General features: G+C 49.8%; 1 protein-coding gene across 1 annotated transcript in view; it reads right to left on the bottom strand.

The window, feature by feature from the left end:
• The window catches only part of LOC147117455 (dynein axonemal heavy chain 11-like), a 224,177-nt gene that overhangs the window by 93,576 nt on the left and 108,048 nt on the right, over positions 1-22,553 (bottom strand). Inside the window, exon 13 of the mRNA XM_085988452.1 lies at positions 6,668-6,816. Coding sequence (XP_085844578.1) covers positions 6,668-6,816 — 149 coding nt within the window. The remainder of the gene's footprint in view (positions 1-6,667; positions 6,817-22,553) is intronic.

Here is a 22,553-nt window from a genome sequence, read left to right as displayed (position 1 = left end):
GTTAACCCCATTCATGTAAACCTATCAAGAGACTCTTTGGATCCTTTGGCCTAGAAATTCAGTATCGCCACGTTTGGGGCGCTATAGTCGAACGTGCGCTAAATTTAGCACCCGGCGCAAATTATCGCCACCTTCAGCAAAATTGACTTGCTTCACCCCAAGAGGTTCTTGCTGCGCTAAAGCAGGCGCTGCACGACTATCCTAAGGCGCTAAGCCGGAGAGGCGAGGCGCTACCACCGAGGGCAGGCGCAGCGCAGGTGCGGCCAGTTAGCGATTGCAGGCAGACACGCTGGCGCCGGTCACCTCTTAAAGGGGGAGGGTCGATTTGGCTTGCAGCCACGCCCTGCACATTGGAACCCTGATTCTCGGCCTGGACAGACCTGCTGCGACATTGTAACGCCTAAGACCATGGAAAGGGCCAGGGAGCGAGCGCAGCGGTTCAGTGAGGGGGCCCTGCAGGTTCTGGTTGGCGCAGTGGAGCGCAGGCGATCTATCCTGTTTCCGGACAGTGGCAGGAGGCCGCTGCCCAACGAATATCGCAAAGCTTGGAGGGAGGTGGCACACAGAATGACCTCCAGCAGCATGGTACCTAGGACCCCTGTGCAATGCAGGAAGAAGTTCAACAACCTCACTCGGGTTGTCAGGGTGAGTACCCTTTCCAGTATCCTCTTCATCCCTGCGTGTGCACCTCACTTTATGGCCAAAGGGTCCTGAAAGCCCCAATGCCCAGCCCTCATCCAACACCTATGGGCCTTTCATGAAACTCACATGCACATTCACCACTTTACACACTATAAGGGCTATTCGACCATGGGAGGCAGTGCAGCCAAGATCAGGGCTTCACACTGTAAGGGCTATTCCACCATGGGAGGCAGTGCAGCCAAAATCAGGACTTCACACTGTACTGAGAGCCCGTCCTTTCTCTTGCAGGGCAAGCTGGCGCACAATAGGAGGCAGCAGCAACGGACCGGGGGAGGCCATCCTGAACTTAAAGACCTCAGCGATCTGGAGCATCGAGTGGAACGGATTATGGCAGGCCGGATGATTGGCCCCGTCGCCACTGGAGATGCCGACCCCGTCCTGGACAGCAATGGTAAGGTCATCACCTTTTTGACCTCTCTCCTTCCACTTGTGCCTCACACCAGCATCTTTTGTCACTATCGAACCAATACATTGCATTGCAGCACTCATGCCTCCCTCGCTGCCGCCCTATCCTCACGCTAAAGCAACTCTTGTACCTCCCTGCTTTCAGATGCTGATTTGCCAGGTGAGGAGGCGGGCCCTCAAGCTGCCACTGTGAGTGATTCTGAAGGCGAGGAGGAGGAAGAGGAAGCCGGACCATCAGTGCCACCCTCAGCCGAGGCAGCCCATGGCCATAATGGGGACATGTCTTCCCTGGAGGGGAGCAGGGGGGAAGGGTCTGAGGAGGGTGAAGCTCCAGGGCCCAGCGGGCTGCAGCAACGCGGGGGGGAGGGGGTAGGGAAGCTCGGCGGCCTTCTCCCCGGAGGGAGAGTCTGGCCTCCAGTCCTGCTACAGTGAGCGCAGAGGAGGTGTGGCTCCTCGCTGAAATGGGCGCCCAGGCGGAGCACAGGCACACTGAGCCCATGGCTGCAGTGGCAAGGATGCCTGACTCCACAGAGTCACTGGTAAGGAGTGTACAGGAATTCGGGGCAGCACAGGCAAGGAGTCTGCAGGACCTCGGTGCAGTACAGGCAAGGAGTCTGCAGGACTTCGGTGCAGTACAGGCAAGGAGTCTGCAGGACTTCGGTGCAGTACAGGCAAGGAGTCTGCAGGACTTCGGTGCAGTACAGGCAAGGAGTCTGCAGGACTTCGGTGCAGTACAGGCAAGGAGTCTGCAGGACTTCGGTGCAGCACAGGCAAGGAGTCTGCAGGACCTCGGTGCAGCACAGGTGGCTGCCACGCAAGTGCTTAGTGTGCAATGCAGTCAGTGGCTGGTCTGATGCAGACACAGATTAGGGCCACACGAGCACTGACTGCTGCCACTCTCGCTGGATCGGGCAGGATTCACCGGGGCCCTCGCCGCGCCGCAGCAGGCCAGCAGTCTGTGCTTCAGCAGATTGCTCTGCATGCTGCAGTGCTGATCCGTGGGAGTGCCAGTGTGTCGTCCGACCAGGGAGTGCCTGTGCTCTGTCAGGATGGCAGCATTCCTGCTGCCAACACTGTCACTCCTCCACTGCAGCTGCCACCACCCGTAGGATAGACTGCTGCCGCCCATGCAGAGTTGGAGCAGACAGCAGCCGGGCCCTCCAGGCCCAGAGCTGGTCCAGGCCGTCCCCCAAGGGCATCTGCCGACTCACTTTCTGACACTCAGCAGCCTTCCCCCAGCCTTGCTGTAGCCACTGGGGTCCCATTGCAGAGGAGCTGCAGGGTGGGAAGGGGCCAATCTCGCAAGCGAAGCAGATCACCCTCGCAGGCCAAAAAGTAGGAGGTGTGGCAAAATGCTGTGAATTTTTTTAGTGAAGGCTGAGGATCATGGTCATTTTTGGTTAACTTTTTTGTTCATTGTCTCCAGGTTGTGAAAGCCAGTTGTGTGTCTGACTGTTTTTCTGGGGGTTTCTCTGTATTTGTTTGTCATGCGGGAAGGGCACAGAGTTTGTTAAATAAATAATTGTCTTTATTCAGATTGTGCATGTTTGCTCTTTGAACTATTTGTTGCCTTGACCAGCTCAGGGTTTGCTGGACGGTTCCAGTCATGTTCTTTCAATGGCACAAGCCAGTCCCTCAGAGGGGGCCTAGAACCGACTTGCAATAAGCCGCTGACGGACGGCCCTTGCACTTTGTGCCTCCCTCCCGTCTTGGTGCTCCTCCTCCTCCTCCTCTGGTGGTCCTCCAATGTCTGCTGGCAGTGGCTGAGTCCTGAGGATAGCCAGGTTGTGCAGCATGCAGCACACTACAACGAAATGGGAGACTCGCTCAGGCGAGTACTGAAGGGTTCCCCCGGAATGGTCCAGACAGTGGAACCATTGCTTTAGCACGCCGATTGTGTGCTCAATGATGTTCCTGGTCGCTTGATGGCTCTCATTGTATCGTTCTTCAGCAGGGGTGCTGGGCGCACAGGGCGGGGTCATCAGCCAGGTGCACAAAGGATAGCCCTAGTCCCCGAGAAGCCAGCCTCCTGGGTGAGCTGGGGCTTCGAAAAGGTCTGCCACAGAAGTCTGGTGCAGGCTGAAGGCGTCGTGGCTGCTGCCTGGAAAGCGGGCATTGACAGCTAGTATCAGCTGTCTGTGGTCACACACCAACTGCACGTTCAACGAATGGAACCCCTTCCGGTTGCGGTAATCCTCGGCATACTCTTGAGGCGCCCGCAAAGCCACATGCATGCAGTCAATGGCGCCCTGGACCATGGGGAAGCCCGCTATTCTTGCAAATCCCATTGCGCGCTCTTGCTGCTTGTCCAGGGTCATGGGGAAGGAAATGTACTGACGTCTCCTTTTGAAGAGGGCATTCATGACTTGGCGGATGCAGCAATGCACCGCGAACTGGGAGACATTGGCAATGTCCCCAGTAGCGGATTGGAAGGAGCCGGTGGCATAGAAGTTGAGAGCCACTGTCACCTTCACTGCCACCGACAGAGACGTCCTGCTCCTCAGCTGAGGCTGCAGATCTGTCTGAAGCAGGTGGCAGAGCTCAGTGACCACCTCCCTTCTGAATCGAAGCCTCCGAATACACTGCTCCTCAGACATGTTGAGGTAGGAGAACTGCTGGCGGTATACCCTGGGAGGGTAAGGCCTCCTGTGCCGACGCCTGTTGGCCCTCCTCCATCTGGCCATGATTGGCACTCTCTCTTGGCATCTCTGAGCCATCTCAATGGAATGGAGAAACCCAACGTTTCCACCCATTGCAGCCCCCGTAATATGTGGCCACTCAAGGCTATGGCACTGAAAAATCTATCTAACTGCAAAGCTCTGGGCTGAAGCCAGAAGTACCTGTGCGAGCGCTGACTCAATGCAAAAAGCTCTCTCCCTTTGTCTCTCTGCAAATCTCTCTCTCTCACACAGGAGTGGTCCAAAAATGGTTACCACTAAGAAGCCTGGAAGAGCCCCCTTTAAATAGTGCCCCCCCAGCCCCACAGCGACTGGGAACCGTTCCAGTCAACCAGTCGCTGGGAGCGCCAGGCGGAAAGGGGGCGCCACTGAAGTTCCGGTTCGGGGCGCACCAAGGGCGTTGCACCATGAAATGACGTAAGGATCTGCACGCGCAGCTGAGCGGGCGTTGCGGTTTTGCGCCGCTGCTAAATGTCCGCTCAATTTCGCGAGAGGCGCAGGTCTCGCCGCGCCCGGGCGCCAGCCACTTCGCGCCCCACTTATCGCCTTCTTAAGGTGCTAACGGCTGGCGCTAACAACTGAATTTCTCCCCCTTTGACTTTTCGGAACATCAGATAAATATCATCCTTAAATTCAGATTGTATGGATACTGGTGGAAGTAGCCTGGATAGATGAATGATGAAATCAGCTTTCAAAAATGAGACTTTGAGAGAGATACCAACAGAAAAAGACAGGGTAGATTTTTCTCATTGCGGCACCTGGGACACGCTCAGGTCTCTGCCCTAAAACGCTGCCTCGGGAGTTCCAGGGATTCACTTGATTCATGGCACAGGCTCAGCATAAGGATTTTTAATCAGGTGTGGTATTCAGTTCCTGGGCTCCTGCATCATCATCGTTTGATTAAGCCCATGGGTCATCCAAATGGAAAGATGCCCCAAAAAGCCTAGTAGTGGAGCCACTGCTATGGCTGGAGGGTCTGTGGGGTCCTGAGAGCATCTTGAAGATCAATGATGGAATGAGGGTGGGCAATGGTAGAAAGTTAATCCGCCAGCATGATCATTGGACCTTGGGGCCCTCTGGATGCTGCTCTCTTGAGGCAGATAGAAGACCAGGATGCTGCTGGCCAGGAGGGCTATGTGAATAAAAAATCAGCGCATGGAGAGGGTGGTAGTGTGGGGGGCCTGGGAAGGTCTGACGCAGGCGGGCAATGAGGGTTGCGGCTGGCGTTTGAATAGGCCATGGGGCTGGTGCTTGGGTTCAGGTTGGTAGTGGGAAAATGGAAGCGTGCAGCAGGAGTGGAAGGAGGCAATAGGGCTGAGGCTGGAGCTCAGATAAAATTTAGCTGGAAGTGGGCTGGATGAGAAAAAGGGTCTGAGGCTGAAGAGAGGGTCTGGAGTTTAAAAAAACTGTTTGGAAATAGACTGGAAGCTGAAGATGGGATTGGGCAGAGGCTGAAGAAAACAAATTTACAAGGTGAAGGGTGGGGCCAAGAAAAGGCTAATGAGTGGTAGCTGGCAAGTAAAAATAAACTTGGCTGAGGCTGAAAAGCAGGACAGAGAAAGTGGAAGAGTAGGGCTGGGAAGTGGCAGACCTGGGTGACAGGGTAGGGGTGGGATTCCCTAAAGAGCTGCCCACAAAACTAATGGCAGCATTTTGAGGTAGGCTGTTTGGGCTAAACGAACTGCAGTAAAGCAGTTGGGAGTTGGACGGGGAAGTCACCACAGTGCCACCAGCAATGGGAGGCCTGCAATTACACTGTGACAGTTAAGTGTATACATTAGAATTCCCATTATTTTTGCTTACATAAGCAGTTTGAATTGTAACTATTAACATTAAAAATGTTACCAAAATTGGCAATAGGGATTGGACTGGAAATGCATGCATATTTAATACTTTTAATAATATAATAGTTGACCTCCCAGAGTGTTGCACATGGGGAGTCATGGCCAAAGGGTCTTCTGAGGATAAACAGAGTTGGAGGGCAGGGAGATAACTGAACTAAGGCAAGGGAGGGGAGTAGAAGCAGATGGGAGGGGGAGGAGAGAGAGAGAGAGAGAGAGAGAGGAGAGAGTGCAGATGGTGAAGGGGTGGGGAGATTGGTGCGAGGAAGAGGAAAGGAGAGGGCAGCAGAGAAAGAGAGAGGAGGGGAGGTGGTGAAGATGTGGGAGTGGACTGGGAATGGGGTGAGGAAGAGAGAGAGATAAGCGGTTAGGAAGAGGCGAAGGGGGGAGAGAAGAGGGGTGTCTGAGTTTTCCTTAGTGGGAAATGGGGGTGCAAAGGACTTAATTTTCTTTCAACAGGGAGGGGAGTGGTGCTGTTAGCTGGGGGGAATGGTTTCTGATTTTTGTTACAGTGGGACTGGGAGAGAGCTTGCTGTGTGCTTCCAAAGGTGAGTTAAGTTAATAATGATTCCATTGATTGGCTGAGACCATTGGTTAAGACCATGCAGCATTTCTAATATATAATAGATATATCCTCCGGTTTTAGCATTGAGATTCTAGACTTGGTATATTTACAGCTTGTGATATAGCAGATCCTATTTAACTGAATGAACCAAAGCATAGCAGGCATGACAACCATCATGATTTGTAATGAAGATATTCATATCAATTTTTCACAAACTTTAAATAGCTTTGAGGTATTCTAGAATTTAGCTAATGACTCTGCTTCTTCTGTTTTCTTAGTAATCCTTCCAAAGTGTACTTCCAGTGCAGATGGCTTCATTCCAGAAGTACATAGTCACTGTAAAACACAGAGATCGTAAAATCTGTAGGTTTAAAATTAAGTTCATCTCTAAGCTGACATGGCTAAATTCCACACTTGGTTGAAGATTTTTAAGGTTAATGAGTAAAAATAAAGATCAGTGGCCAAGTGATTCATACCAAGTGATTCAACATCTTTAAGAGGATCGACACCAGGAGATAAGATGAAAAACATGGGAGTAGCTGGGCTGCTTTCCTCAAATGATTTTGCAAAGTCTATCCGTAGACCATCAACATATTCTGCTCCTAATTTTTCCTCAACAAAGTTTCTGTAACAGAAGAGAAGGAAGAATTTTTTTAGTGATGCAAGTTACTTTACTACTTTCTATTCATACATATATCTTTGAAAACAAATGTAATTTGTAACTTTCTAATTATACTTTGGGTGCACTTTAGAAACATAGAAACATAGAAGATAGGAGCAGGAGTAGGCCATTCGGCCCCTCTAGCCTGCTCCACCATTCAATGCGATCATGGCTGATCATCCAAGTTCAGTACCCGGTCCCTGCTTTCTCCCCATACACCTTGATCCCTTTAGCCTTAAGAAATATATCTAACTCCTTCTTGAATATATTTAATGAATTGGCCTCTACTACTTTCTGTGGTAGAGAATTCCACAGGTTCACCACTCTCTGGGTGAAGAAATTCCTCCTAATTTCTGTCCGAAAATGCCTACCCCTTATCCTTAGACTGTGACCCCTGGTTCTGGATTCCCCGACCATCGGAACATTCTCCCTGCATCTAGTCTGTCCAGTCCTGCCAGAATTTTATAAGTTTCAATGAGATCCCCTCTCATTCTTCTAAACTCCAGCGAGTACAAGCCCAATCGACCCAATCTCTCCTCATACGTCATTCCTGCCATCCCAGGTATCAGCCTGGTGAATCTTCGCTGAACTCCTTCCATGGCAAGAATATCCTTCCTCAGATAAGGCGACCAAAACTGCACACAATACTCAAGATGTGGTCTCACCAAGGCCCTGTACAACTGCAGCAAGACATCATTGTTCTTGTACTCAAACCCTCTCACTATGAAGGCCAACATACCATTTGCCTTCTTCACCGCCTGCTGCACCTGCATTCTTACCTTCAGTGACTGGTGCACAAGGACACCCAGGTCTCATTGCACTTCCCCTTCTCCCAATCTATTGCCATTCAGATAATAATCTGCCTTCCTGTTTTTGACACCAAAGTGGCTAACCTCACATTTATCCACGTTATATTGCACCTGCCATGCTTCTGCCCAATCACCCAACCTGTCCAAATCATCCTGTAGTTTCTCGGCATCCTCCTCACAGCACACACGCCCACCCAGTTTTGTGTCGTCTGCAAATTTGGAGATATTACATCTAGTTCCCTTGTCTAGATCATTAATATATATTGTGAATAGCTGGGGTCCAAGGACCGATCCCTGCAGTACCCCACTAGTCGCTGCCTGCCACTCGGAAAAAGACCCGTTTATTCCAAGTCTTTGCTTTCTATCTGCCGACCAGTTCTCTATCCAAGTCAATACCTTGCCCCCAATCCCATGTGCCTTAACTTTACACGCTAATCTTTTATGTGGGACCTTATCGACAGCCTTCTGAAAGTCCAAATACACCACATCCACTGGTTCTCCCTTATCTATTTTAACAGTTACATCCTCAAAAAATTCCAGTAGATTAGTCAAGCACGATTTACCTTTTGTAAATCCATGTTGACTTTGACCGATCCTGTTACTGTTTTCCAAGTGCTCTGCTATTACATCTTTTATAATGGACTCTAGCATTTTCCCCACTACCGATGTCAGGCTTACCGGTCTGTAATTCCCCGTTTTCTCTCTACCACCTTTTTTGAATAGTGGGGTAACATTAGCTACCCTCCAATCCATGGGTACTGTTCCAGATTCCATCGAATGTTGGAAGATGATCAGCAATGCATCTGCTATTTCTAGGGCCACTTCCTTAAGTACCCTAGGATGTAGATTATCAGGCCCTGGGGATTTATTGGCCTTCAATCCCATCAATTTCCCTAACACCATTTCCCTACAAATACTGATTTCTTTCAGTTCCTCCCTTTCATCAGACCCTATTTTCCCCGACATTTCTGGGAGGTTATTTGTGTCCTCCTTTGTGAAGACAGAACCAAAATATGTATTTAATTGGTCTGCCATTTCTTTGTTCCCCATTATAAATTCCCCTGAATCTGACTGCAAGGGACCTACGCTTGACTTCACCAATCTTTTTCTCTTCACATATCTATAAAAGCTTTTACAGTCAGTTTTTATGTTCCCTGCAAGCTTACTCTCATATTCTATTTTCCCTTTCTTAATTAATCCCTTTGTCCTCCTTTGTTGAATCCTAAACTGCTCCCAATCCTCTGGATTACTGCTTTCTTTGGCCAATTTATATGCCCTCTCTTTGGATCTTATGCTATCCCGAATTTCCCTTGTTAACCACGGTTGAGTCACCTTTTTTGTTTTATTTTTATGCCAAACTGGGATGAATAAATTCTGTAGTTCATCCATGCGGTCTTTGAATGTTTGCCATTGCCTATCCACCATTAACCCTTTGAGTGACATTCCCCAATCAATCCTACCCAATTCGCGCCTCAGACCATCGTAGTTTCCTTTATTTAAATTCAGGACCCTAGTCTCTGAGTCAACTACTTCGTTCTCCATCTTAATGAAGAATTCGATCATATTATGATCGCTCCGACCCAAGGGGCCTCGTACAACAAGATTGCTAATTAATCATTTCTTGTTACATAATACCCAGTCTAAGATGGCCTGATCTCTGGTTGGTTCCTCGACATGTCTGACAAATCTGATTGAATTTTTCGAGGGGGTGACTAGGGGGGTGGATGAGGGAAATGCTGTGGATGTGGTTTACATGGACTTCAGTAAAGCTTTTGACAAAGTCCCGCATAGGAGACTGGTCAAGAAGGTAAGAGCCCATGGGATCCAGGGTGCCTTGGCGCGTTGGATCCTAAACTGGCTGAGTGGCAGGAGGCAGAGGGTGATGGTCGAAGGTTGCTTTTGTGACTGGAAGCCTGTGTCCAGTGGGGTACCTCAGGGATCGGTGCTGGGTCCCTTGTTGTTTGTGATCTACATAAATGAATTGGATGAGAATGTAAAAGGTATGATCAGTAAGTTCGCAGATGACACGAAAATTGGTGGGGTGGTAAATTGTGAGGAGGAAAGCCTCAGGCTACAGGACGATATAAACGGGTTGGTCAGATGGGCGGAAAAGTGGCAAATGGAATTTAACCCTGAAAAGTGCGAGGTGATGCATTTTGGACGGACAAATAAGGCAAGGGAATACACAATGAGTGGTAGGACCCTAGGAAGTACAGAGGGTCAGAGGGACCTTGGTGTACATGTACATAGATCCCTGAAGGCAGCGGAACAGGTAGATAAGGTGGTTAAAAAGGCATATGGGATACTTGCCTTCATTAGCCGAGGCATAGAATATAAGAGCAGGGAGGTTATGATGGAACTGTACAAAACGCTGGTGAGGCCACAGCTGGAGTACTGTGTGCAGTTCTGGTCGCCTCACTATAGGAAGGATGTGATTGCTTTGGAGAGGGTGCAGAGAAGATTCACCAGGATGTTACCTGGGATGGAGCGCCTCAGCTATGAAGAGAGGCTGGACAGGCTGGGGTTGTTTGCCTTGGAGCAAAGAAGGCTGAGGGGGGACCTGATTGAGGTGTACAAAATGATGAGGGGCATAGATAGGGTAGACAAAGAGGAACTTTTCCCCTTAGTAGGGGGGTCAATAACAAGGGGGCATAGATTCAGGGTAAGGGGCAGGGGATTTAGAGGGGATTTGAGGAGGAACTTTTTCACCCAGAGGGTTGTTGGAATGTGGAACTCAATGCCTGAAAGGGTGGTAGAGGCAGGAACCCTCACAACATTCAAGAAGCATTTGGATGAGCACTTGAAATGCCATTGCATACAAGGCTATGGACCAAATGCTGGAAAATGGGATTAGACTGGACAGGGATGGATGGGCGGCGCAGACACGATGGGCCGAAGGGCCTCTTTCTGTGCTGTAAAACTCTATGACTCTATGACTCTATGATATTGGTCCAGGAAACCATCCCGTAAACACTCCAGGAATTCCTCCTCCACAGTGTTGTTACTAATTTGGTTAGCCCAATCTATATGTAGATGAAAGTCACCCATGATGACTGCTGTGCCCTTTTTGGACGCATCTCTAATTTCCCTTTTAATGCCATCCCCAACCTCCGCATTACTGTTTGGAGGTCTGTATACCACTCCCACTAACGTTTTCTGCCCCTTGGTATTTCTCAGTTCTACCCATACAGATTCCACATCATCAGAGCTAATATCCTTCCTTACAATTGTGTTAATCCCTTCTTTAACCAGTAATGCTACCCCACCTCCCTTTCCTTTTTGCCTATCTTTCCTGAATATTGAATACCCCTGGATGTTGAGTTCCCAGCCTTCGCCACCCTAGAGCCATGTTTCTGTAATCCCAATCAAATCATATTCGTTTACCTCTATTTGTGCAGCTAATTCATCCACCTTTTTACGAATGCTCCTCGCATTAAGACACAAAGCCTTCAGGCTTGTTTTTTTAACGCTCTTAGACCTATTAGAATTATTATTTACTGTGGCCATGTTTGATTTAAACCATTGATTTCTCTGACTGCCACTTTTGTTTTTCCCCTTCCTATCTTTTGCTTTTATCCTTGTTTCCCTTTCCTCTGTCCCCCTGCTCAGGTTCCCAACCCCCTGCCATTTTCGTTTAAACCCTCCCCCAGAGCACTAGCAAACACTCTCCCTTGGACATCGGTCCCGGTCCTGCCCAGGTGCAATCCGTCTGGTTTGAACTGTTCCCACCTCCCCCAGAACCGGTTCCAATGTCCCAGGAATTTGAATCCCTCTCCCTGGCACCATTCCTCTAGCCACATATTCATCTGAAATATTCTGCTATTTCTACTCTGACCAGCACGTGGCACTGGTAGCAATCCTGAGATTACTACCTTTGAGGTCCTATTTTTTAATTTACCTCCTAACTCCCTATATTCAGCTTTTAGGACCTCATCCCATTTTTTACCTATATCGTTGGTACCTATATGCACCACGACAACTGGCTGTTCACCCTCCCCTTCCAAGATGTTCTGCAGCCGCTCTTTGCCTGCTGATTAGTCAAAGAATGTTGGAAAAATGGAATAAATAAAACAAATATATCTGGAATACAGTGACTGTGAAAATCTGTGGGAGGGAGAGTGTACATCCTATCTTAAGGACCTGGATGCACCCACCTGCAGCCTCCGCTGATGACCCTGCAAAGTCAGCAGGGTCATGGGGAGCGTCTATGGTTAGTGGGCCTCTGGTGGATTGGAGGTCTATCTGGGATGGTCAAAGTGACTGGATAGTCTGGCAGAATTCTGTTGGCCTGGGGGAGGAGAAGAGGCTATCTCCAGCTGCCCCGTGATATTAAAAAAAGATTTCCGTCTCTCATCTTCCGGGGTCCAGGCCCCAATCCTGGCTTCGACCTCTGAGTGGGCTCCACATCTGCCCGTCAGTGAGATATTCCCGATCCCGAATGAGGGCTGGGGTGCAGGAATTCCTGACTTAGGAAGCCTCCGACCTTGCCACCTCTTATGTCAATTGCCTTGTAGAGGTAAGAAGTGGCTCATGCTCCTATAACACCATATAGGAGACTTTGATCTGTGGTCAGGACTAGGAGTATTCCCCTCTACCGTGGTTGACACGGCCCTCGACCGTGTCCGTTCTATCTCCCGCACTTCTGCCCTCACCCATGCCCCTCCCTCCCGGAACCACGATAGGGTTCCCCTTGTCCTCACCTTTCACCCCACCAGCCTCCACATTCAACGGATCATCCTCCATAATTTCCGCCACCTCCAAAGTGATCCGACCACCAAACGCATCTTCCACTCCCCTCCCCTTTCAGCATTCCGTAGGGACCGCTCCCTCCGAGACACCCTAGTCCACTCCTCTATCACCTCCAGCACCCCCTCCCCTTCGCCTGGCACCTTCCCGTGCAAGCGCAGGAGATGTAACACCTGCCCTTATACCTTCCCCCTTCCCACTGTCCAGGGCCCCAAACACCCCTTCCAGGTGAAACAGCGATTTACTTGTACTTCTTGCAATCTAGTAAACTGTATTCGCTGCTCACGATGCGGTCTCCTCTACATTGGGGAGACCAAACGCAGATTGGGTGACCGCTTTGCGGAACACCTCCGTTCAGTCCGTAAGGGTGACCCCGAGCTTCCGATTGCCAGTCATTTTAATTCACCGCTCCATTCCCACTCGGACCTCACCGTCCTTGGCCTCTTTCATTGTTCCACGGAAGCTCAACGTAAACTCAAAGAACAGCACCTCATCTTTCGATTGGGCACTTTGCAGCCTGTTTTTGGCCAGCTGGTTATCTGACATGCACAAAAAACTCCATCAGCATGCTTAAGAGTCACCAACTCAAGCTAATAAGAAATGCAGAGATATTGAGTTCTTATTTGCCTACCTTAGAATGTACACTCTCGCCCTGTTGGCACACACTCCATCTATTTAAATCTATTCAGCTTAAGTGCAAGTTGACAAGAGCCAGATCTTGGGAACTTCCAAGCGTGTGAGCGATACTGCTGGAATTTAACTATCTAAAACTGAACAGTGCGCTGGTAAGCTTCCCACTGCTTACCCAGCCAGAACCATTCCACCAATTAGGGCATTTGCTATAAGGTTATCTGGAGCTGACTGGGAAGAATTCCAGCCCTCGGAGATGTCTACTCCTTCAGGACCCATGTATGAACCAGGCTGGCTGATAAATCAACAACAGTATCTGCAAGTAGAGTCCCTACTGCTTATAGCAGGCGCATTTGTATGAGTGCGATTTACCCACTATATGCAATGGCCGGTATAACATGGTACAGTTACAGGTTTGGCCTCACTCACTCTCAAGTTACACCACCTTTCAATTTATCTGTCACACTACCTGTATACTGAAATCCCCGCTTTAAAAGCTTGTTGTAGGTTAAATTGTTGTAGGTCACCCAGGTCTGTTAATTGGATCGCCGATCCGAGTTGAAACAGGACCTGAGGCTGCAGTGCATTCAGCTAAAGAAATACCAGGTGAGTCCCGTTCACTGATGGATCCGAGTGAACATGTGTTGGAGATACAATCAGTTGCTGCTGCTGCCGCTGAGTCTGGTTACAAGACAGACTGACCATGAACTGAGACCCGGAGGTATGTGACCAGGCAAGTTTGCTGAGCGCCATAGATGAAGTGAAATGAGCTGCAAATGGCCCCTTGCCACCTGACTTGGGAATACCCGAGAAACATAATGGCCTGGAATTTGAGATCCCGATGACGTCGAACTGACAGCATTCGCCGTCATTCTGCCTTTGAAACTGACCACAACTTCAGGATTTAGCACATGTGGAGTCTAATGTGGAAATCCTGAAGTTGCTCTGTCATTCACTGCTCCTCCCACTTCCCCTTCACCCCACAAGCGTTTTGCACTTTCCAGCTAATCATGCTGTATGCATGCATTTCTCCCTTCCTGCACCCCCCTCCCCTCACCTTAACCTGACTCCTGTGCCTTTATGCTTTCACATAATGAGCAAGCACCTGAGCAGCCTGTCCCTGAGGGCACCGTAGAGAGTGAGACGGGAGAAGAGGAGGAAGAACACACCGCGTCACGGCATGTCTCACCCGCAGGCACCAGCTCAGATACTGGCACTACGCGTTCTTTAGACGTTAGTACAGTAGCAGGATCTGCACAGGGTGAGGCACCGGGGATGAGCGGGCTGCAGCAAGGCCAGGGGTAAAGGGTAGCTCGGGGGGCAGCTCCCCGGAGGGTGAGTTCGTGCACGAGTTCTGCTGCACAGGAATCAGATGAGGACCTCGATGGGGAGGCCTTTAGAAGAAGGGTGATGGACATGCACACGGTGATGATAGGTGCAATGGCAAGGGTGCCCGAGAGCCTCTTGGCAATAATAAGTAGCATGGAGGAGACCGCCTCCAACACTGCACAGAGCTCTGTGCAGAGCATGGAGACCATCATTTCCAGTCTGCAAAGGATGGTAGACTCCCAGAGAGACCGTGGCGACCCAGACCTAATGCCGTGCGTGATGGGCAATCTGGCAGCTTCCACTGCAACACAGGTGGAAGCGACGCAAGGTCTTACTGCTCTTATGCAGTCTCAGCTTGATGCCACGCAAGCTCTGACTGCTGTCATCGTGGCTGGGTCTACCACTGTCGACCAGGGCTTTCACAGTGTCGCAGCAGGCCAGCAATTTGTGCTCCAACAGATTGCTAGTGATGCTGAGGTGCTGCCCCAGGGGAGGTGGTCAGTGGAGCAGGAACCTGCTGTCCTGCTCCCACCACTGCCACTCTGCCATTGCCCTTGTCGCTGCCTGTCATCCAGCCATCCCAGACTGCTGTCGCCCATGCTGAGGTGGTGCAGTCTACAGCTGGGCCTTCCGGGCCCAGAGCTGGTCGAGGACATCCTGCAAGGCCATCTGAAGTCTCCCGCACGGACACTCAGCAGCCTTGCTGCAGTCACTGGGCCAACACTTCATAGGAGCACTAGAGTAGGCAAAGGCACAGTAACGAGAGGCACTAAAGGATTGCACAAGGGTGAATAGTTAATATTTTTGTTGTAAATATGTGTTCACTGATTTTTGATAAATTTAGTAATTCAGTTTGGATTCTTTTGTGGTGTGTCTCATTTCAGCTTTGCACTGTGATATGGCCTGCGACAGGGATGGAATGATGGGGATGTGGTGAGCAACGGGGATCTGGGGTTTAGTTCATTGGAACCACAGTCTGATGAGGTGATCACGGACATCCCTTCCAGAAGGGCGATTGAGTGGCTGCCTCCTCCCTCGTTCCTGTTCCTCCTCCACCTCTTCGTCTTCCTCTTCCTCCTCATCCTCCTCCTCCTCTTGAGCTGGTCCCGCAATCTCTGGTGGCAAGGGCTGGGCTCTCATGATGGCCAAGTTGTGGAGCATGCAGCAGACCACCACGAAATGGGATACCCGCTCCGGCAAGTACTGGAGGGCTCCTCCCGAGTGGTCAAGGCAGCGAAACCATTGCTTCAGCAGGCCAATGGTCTGCTCGATGATGTTCCTGGTGGCAGCATGGCTCTCATTATTTAGTGCTGGACAGGAATGTTGGGGATGCGGAGGGTAGTCACGAGCCAGGTGGAGAGCGGATAGCCCTCGTCACCGACCAGCCAGCCGCGAGCTTGACGTGGTGGCTGGAAGAGTGCTGGCACTCTTGCACAGGATGAAGATATCATGGCTGCGACCAGGATAGTGGGCATTGACATTGAGGATTTGCTGTCTGTGGTGACACTCCAACTGCACATTAAGTGAGTGGTAGCCTTTGCGGTTACGGAAGATCTCGGGATTGTTATGCGGTGCCCGCAAAGCTACGTGGGTGCAGTCAATGGCGCCCTGCACCATGGGGAATCCTGCTATCCTGGCAAAGCCACATGCACGCTTGTCCTGCTTCTCTCTGATGATGGGGAAGGAAATGTAGTCCTTTCTCCTCCTGTAGAGAGCCTCTGTGGCCTTCCGGATGCAGCGATGGATGGCGAACTGCGAGATGTTAGCTATGTCTCCCGTTGCAGACTGGAAGGATCCACTGGCGAAGAAACTGAGGGTGACGGTGACCTTGACTGCCACTGAGAGGAGCCGAGGTTGCCCTGATCTGAGGCTGGAGGTCTGGTTGCAGGAGGTTGCAGAGTTCTGTCACCACCTCCTTCGTGAAGCAGAGCCTTCTAATACACTGCTCCTCGCTTAATTGGAGGTAGACGTGTTCTCGGAATACCTTCACAGGGTAAGGCCTCCTGTTCAGAGCCCTGATGGTCCCATCTCCTCCCTCTGGCCACATTTTCCAGTCTTTCTCGCTGCCTCTGCTCCCTCCACCGTAGATCCTGGAGGGCAAGGTAGACTGCCAGTACAGCTTCCATTAATGTAACCAAGTGTAGCAGTTTGATGTTTTTTAAGAATAAATGTAGCTACTTTTTAGTTGCCACAACACTCCTGATACTAAATAATGTTGAAATTATAGAATAAGACTGTTGCACTATGTGAAATTGACAAGAAAGCACTGAAATAGCAACAGAAAATGCTGGAAAAACTCAGCAGGCCAGGCAACATCCGTGGAGAGAGAAATAGAATCAACGTTTCAGGTCGAAACCCAAGAAAAGCACTGAAACTCCACTAACCTATAGCTGCAACTCATTACTGATGATCCCTTTAAATAACGTCCCTGGAGCCGGCTTCCTGTTGCTTCATGCCAGCTCTTCCTGTCGTTGTTTCCTCCAGGCGCTAAGGTAGGTGGCGACAATCAATTTTGCAGATTGGGTGGTCAGTGAGCATTGCACACTCACTGACGTCATGATCCACCTAGAGTTAAGGCTCCCGGCACTAACTGTTAGCAGCGGGGGAAGGGGGGGGGAAGAGGCGGGATTTGGCGTGTGGCGTTGGATTCGCCTCACCAATAATGCTCTAGTGCCCCATTAGCGCCATCTGCTGGCGCTAACAGGAGGCGCTAAAGGTACTGAATTTTTCCCCCAGACAAACAGCATGGAACGGAAGAAGGGCTCTATATTTCAGAAGTTCCCTCAGCCTGCAGTAGGTCCTGGGCAGGATGCAGATTAGCACATATCTCATCTGATAAATATAACATAAGGATTGCTTCAGAGTGGGAATCCAATAAGATTGATTAATATTAAATGAAGCAGGATTGAATTTATTGACTGATAAGCATTTCTGCTAATCATATTTTTGCAGGGTTACATTTGTGTCTTCTACATAAAAATAACCGAGGAAATTTGTTACCTTCAGGTATCTTTCTAGTATAGATGAAATCTAACCACAGGGAATGGTAACGTAGTGGTAATGTCACTGGGTTAGTAATCCAGAGGCCTGGATTAATGATCTAGAGATGTGAGTTCAAATCCCACCACAGCAGCTGGGGAATTTAAATTCAGTTAATTAAATAAATCTAAAATAAATAATTACCAGTAATTATGGTAACCATGAAACTATCAGATTGTCGTAAAAACCCATCTGGTTCACTAATGCCAGGTCTGGCCTATGTGTGACTCCAGACCCACTGCAATGTGGTTGACTCTTAACTGTCCTCTGAAATGGCTACTAAAAAGAATGAAGTGGCTACAGACATGGCAACAGCACACAGTTGACCCTGCAAGGTCCTCCTCACCAACATCTGGGAGAGCTGTCCCACAGACTAGTCAATCAACAGCCTGACATAATCATACCTTTCCTCCATCACCATCCCTGGGTATATCCTGTCCTGCCGGCAGGACAAACCCACCAGGGGTGGTGGCACAGTGGTATACAGTCGTGGAGGGAGTGTCCCTGGGAGTCCTCAACATTGACTTTGGACCCCATGAAGTCTCATGGCATCAGGTCAAACATAGGCAAGGAAACTGCCTGCTGATTACCACCTACCTCCCTTCCTCAGCTGATGAATCAGTACTCCTCCATGTTGAACACCACTTGGAAGAAGCACTGAGAGTAGCAAGGGCACAGAATGTACTCTGGGTGGGGGACTTCAATGTTCATCACCAAGAGTGGCTCGGTAGCACCACTACCAGCCGAGTCCTGAAGGACATAACTGCCAGTCTGGGCCTGGAACAGGTGGTGAGGGGAAAAACCTACTTGACTTCATCCTCACCAATGCTGCAGATGCATCTGTCCATGACAGTATTGGTAGCAGTGACCACCGCACAGTCATTGTGGAGCCGAAGTCCTGTCTTCACACTGAGGACACCCTGCATCGTGCTCTGTGGCACTACCACCGTGCTAAATTCAGAACAGATCTGGCATCCATGAGGCACTGTGTGCCAGCAGCAGAATTGTATTCCACCACAATCTGTAACCTCATGGCCCGGCATATCCCTCACTCTACCATTACCATCAAGCCAGGGGACCACCCTGGTTCAATAAGGAGTGTACAGGAGCAGCACCAGGCGTACCTAAAAATGAGGTGCCAACCTGGGAAAGCTGCAACACAGGACTACATGCATGCTAAAAAGCAGAAGCAACATGCTATAGTACAGGGTTAAGCGATTCTACAGATCAAATCAAAGCTCTGCAGTCCTGCCACATCCAGTCGTGAATGGTGCTGGACCATTAAACAACTAATGGGAGGAGGAGGCTCCATGAATATCCTCAATGATGGCAGAGCCCAGCACGCGAGTGAAAAAGACAAGGCTGAAGCGTTTGCAACCATCTTCAGCCAGAGGTGCTGAGTGGATGATCCATATCGGCCTACTCCTGAGGTTCCACCATCACAGAAGCCAGTCTTCAGCCAATTCGATTCACTCCACTTGATATCAAGAAATGGCTGAGTGCACTGGATACAGCAAAGGCTATGGGCCCCGACAACACCCCGGCTACCATGCTGAAGACTTGTGCTCCAGAACTAGCTGCACCTCTAGCCAAGCTGTTCCAGTACAACTACAACACTGGCATCTATCCGACAATGTGGAGAACTGTCCACAAAAAGCAGGAGAAATCCAACCCGGCAATTACCGCCCCATCAGTCTACTCTCAATCATCAGCAAAGTGATGGATGGTGTCATCAACAGTGCTATCAAGCGGCACTTACTCACCAATAACCTGCTCACTGATGCCCAGTTTGGGTTCCGCCAAGACCACTCTGCTCCTGACCTCATTATAGCCTTGGTCCAAACATGGACAAAGGAGCTGAATTCCAGAGGTGAGGTGAGTGTGACTGCACTTGACATCAAGGCAGCATTTGACCGAGTGTGGCATCAAGGAGCCCTAGTAAAACTGAAGTCAATGGGAATCGGGGGGGAAAACGCTCCACTGGCTGGAGTCATACCTAACACAAAGGAAGATGGTTGTGGTGGTTGAATGTCAATCATCCCAGCCCCAGGACATTGCTGCAGGAGTTCCTCAGGGCAGTGTCCATCTTCAGCTACTTCATCAATAATCTTCCCTCCAACATAATGTCAGAAATGGGGATGTTCACTGATGACTGCACAGTGTTCAGCGCCATTCACAACTCCTCAGGTAATGAAGCAGCCCATTCCCGCATGTAACAAGGCCTGGACGATGTTCAGGCTTGGGCTGATAAATGGCAGGTAACATTCGCGCCACACAAGTGCCAGGAAGTTACTATCTCCAACAAGCGAGAGTCTAACCACCTCCCCTTGACATTCAACAGTATTACCATCGCCGAATCCCCCACCATCAATATCCTGGGGGGCCACCATTGACCAGAAACTTAACTGGACCAGCCACATAAATACTGTGGCAACAAGAGCAGGTCAGAGGCCAGTTATTCTGCGGCAAGTGTCTCACCTCCTGACTCCCCAAAGCCTTTCCACCATCTACAAGGCACATCTCAGGAGTGTGATGGAATACTCTCCACTTGCCTGGATGAGTGCAGCTCCAACAACACTCAAGAAGCTCGACACCATCCAGGACAAAGCCGCCCGCTTGATTGGCACCCTATCCATCACCTTAAGCATCCACTCCCTCCGCCACCGGCGTACCATGGCTGCAGTGTGTATCACCTACAAGATGCACTGCAGCAACTCGCCAAGGCTTCTTCAGCAGCACCTCCCAAACCCGCGACCTCTTCCACCTAGAAGGACAAGTGCAGCAGGTGCATGGGAACACCACCACCTCCAAGTTCCCCTCCAAGTCACACACCATCCTGACTTTGAAGTATATCGCCGATCCTTCATCGTCGCTGGGTCAAAATCCTGGAACTCCCTCCCTAACAGCATTGTGGGAGTACCTTCACCACACGGACTGCAGCGGTTCAAGAAGGCGACTCACCACCACCTTCTCAAGGGCAACTAGGGATGGGCAATAAATGCTGGCCTTGCCAGCAATGCCCACATCCCATAAATGATTTAAAAAAAAGTTTCTTGACCAGGAAGAAGTTCCAGTTTCTCCATAAGTGCAATTGAAACAAAGTAATGCATGGGGAAGAGACTTATCAAGAAATGCTCCAAAACAGTTTTAAGAGTTAGCAACTGGCATTAGGATCATTTTTTAGCTTTTAGTTATGCTTAGATCTCTGCATTATGAATTTTAATTTTTGAAAAAAATTTCCAGGACTTTTTTTTTGGGGGGGGTGGCGGGGGTGTTATGGTCATTTTAAAAACAGGTAAAAATCAGAAAAGACAAATATAAAAAACAAAAGTTTGGTGGAAATCACAGAAAAAAAATGCATATCGTCAGTACTCTCTACTACTTTCTTTCTGCAGTGCTGAGGCTAGAAAAGTGACTGCATTTTGACACTAGAATCAGAAGGCAGGACAGGGAGTGAAAGGCCCCAATAATAACTCAGAGTCGTGTTCGGAGCGGGGGTGGGGGGCGTGAGTGATATCGGGTGGGAAACCCGGAACAACTTTCAGCATGTCTGTCTGTTGCATTTTAACACAGCCACCTAATTAGATTAGAAATTGCAGGTTTGGCGTTGAATGCGCGGCAATGGGCATGGTGCGGACCTGCATGATGCGATCTCAACTGGAATATTTAAAGGACAAATCTAAAGATAGAATTTAGAGGAGTTAGGAGTTTAAACCAAGAGAGGGAGAATTCTCAGAATGGATTTAGGACGGTCAGGGGCTGAGCCTCGATTTAACAATGCATCGCCTGCTGGGTGCAGTGAGGAGTCGGGGAGAGATATTCTTCCTCAGCAACAGGTGGAAGAAACTTGCTGCTGCAACAAAGAAGGCGTGGCTGGAGGTGGCTGAGGACAGCAGCAGGTGCATTGTGCCACGCTCCTGGCTTCAGTGCAGGAAGTGCTTTAATGACCTAATCTGGTCAGGAAAGGTGAGTACAGTTGCACATTCACCTACTGTATGCATCACCACCCCCTCACTCTGCCTTGTCAAGCCTATTCCATCACATCACTCCTCACACCCACTTATCTTGCAAGTGCACCCATCCTCTTTCTATGCACTGCCTCACACCCCCACCAATCCATCCACCTCTGCCACTGACCTGATGCAATTTTATGCCTCTCCCTGATAGTCACTCTCACCAAATGCACTGCATCCATCGGGTGAACACATGCCAATAGTCACTCAGAAGTCTGTTCTTTCCTCTGTTGCAGGAGAAGAGAGCACAGAACACTACGGAGAGGGAGCGAACCGGAGGTGGTCCTCCACAGATTTCCTTGTTAACAACTGCAGAAGAGGAATCACTGGAGATCAGTGGCATCTCAGCGCCCTGGCCATCGGAGGTGGGGACCACTCAGTTAACTCTTGATGGAATTAAATACCATTGACCCACATGTCATACAACACTCAGTCATGTTGACTTGATTTCAGCAGCGAATGAAATATGATCATCTTCATAATGATAGGTTGCAACATTCTTACTTTGCCAGTACTGATCCATATTTTTTCTCTCCTCCAGGGTCTTCATGTGCGCAGCAGCAGTCACTGGACCTCGTGGATGACAAATCCTTAGAGGAGCTGATTCCTTCTGAGGCTGCACCATCACAGGACTCGTGATTACCAGGCACCATCACAGTACTCGTGATTACCAGGCACCATCACAGGACTCGTGATTACCAGGCACCATCACAGGACTCGTGATTACCAGGCACCATCACAGGACTTGTGATTACCGGGCACCATCACAGGACTCGTGATTACCAGGCACCATCACAGGACTCGTGATTACCGGGCACCATCACAGGACTCGTGATTACCAGGCACCATCACAGGACTCGTGATTACCAGGCACCATCACAGGACTCGTGATTACCAGGCACCATCACAGGACTCGTGATTACCAGGCACCATCACAGGACTTGTGATTACCAGGCACCATCACAGGACTCGTGATTACCAGGCACCATCACAGGACTCGTGATTACCAGGCACCATCGCAGGACTCGTGATTACCAGGCACCATCACAGGACTTGTGATTACCGTGCACCATCACAGGACTCGTGATTACCAGGCACCATCACAGGACTCGTGATTACCAGGCACCATCGCAGG

This window comes from Somniosus microcephalus, chromosome 5 (assembly GCF_052327205.1).
Source record: "Somniosus microcephalus isolate GS21.2 chromosome 5, FLI_Smic_1.0, whole genome shotgun sequence".
Taxonomy (NCBI): Eukaryota; Metazoa; Chordata; class Chondrichthyes; order Squaliformes; family Somniosidae; genus Somniosus; species Somniosus microcephalus.
Note: the sequence above shows the minus strand (reverse complement) of the source record. Positions and strands in the feature narration are given on the sequence as shown.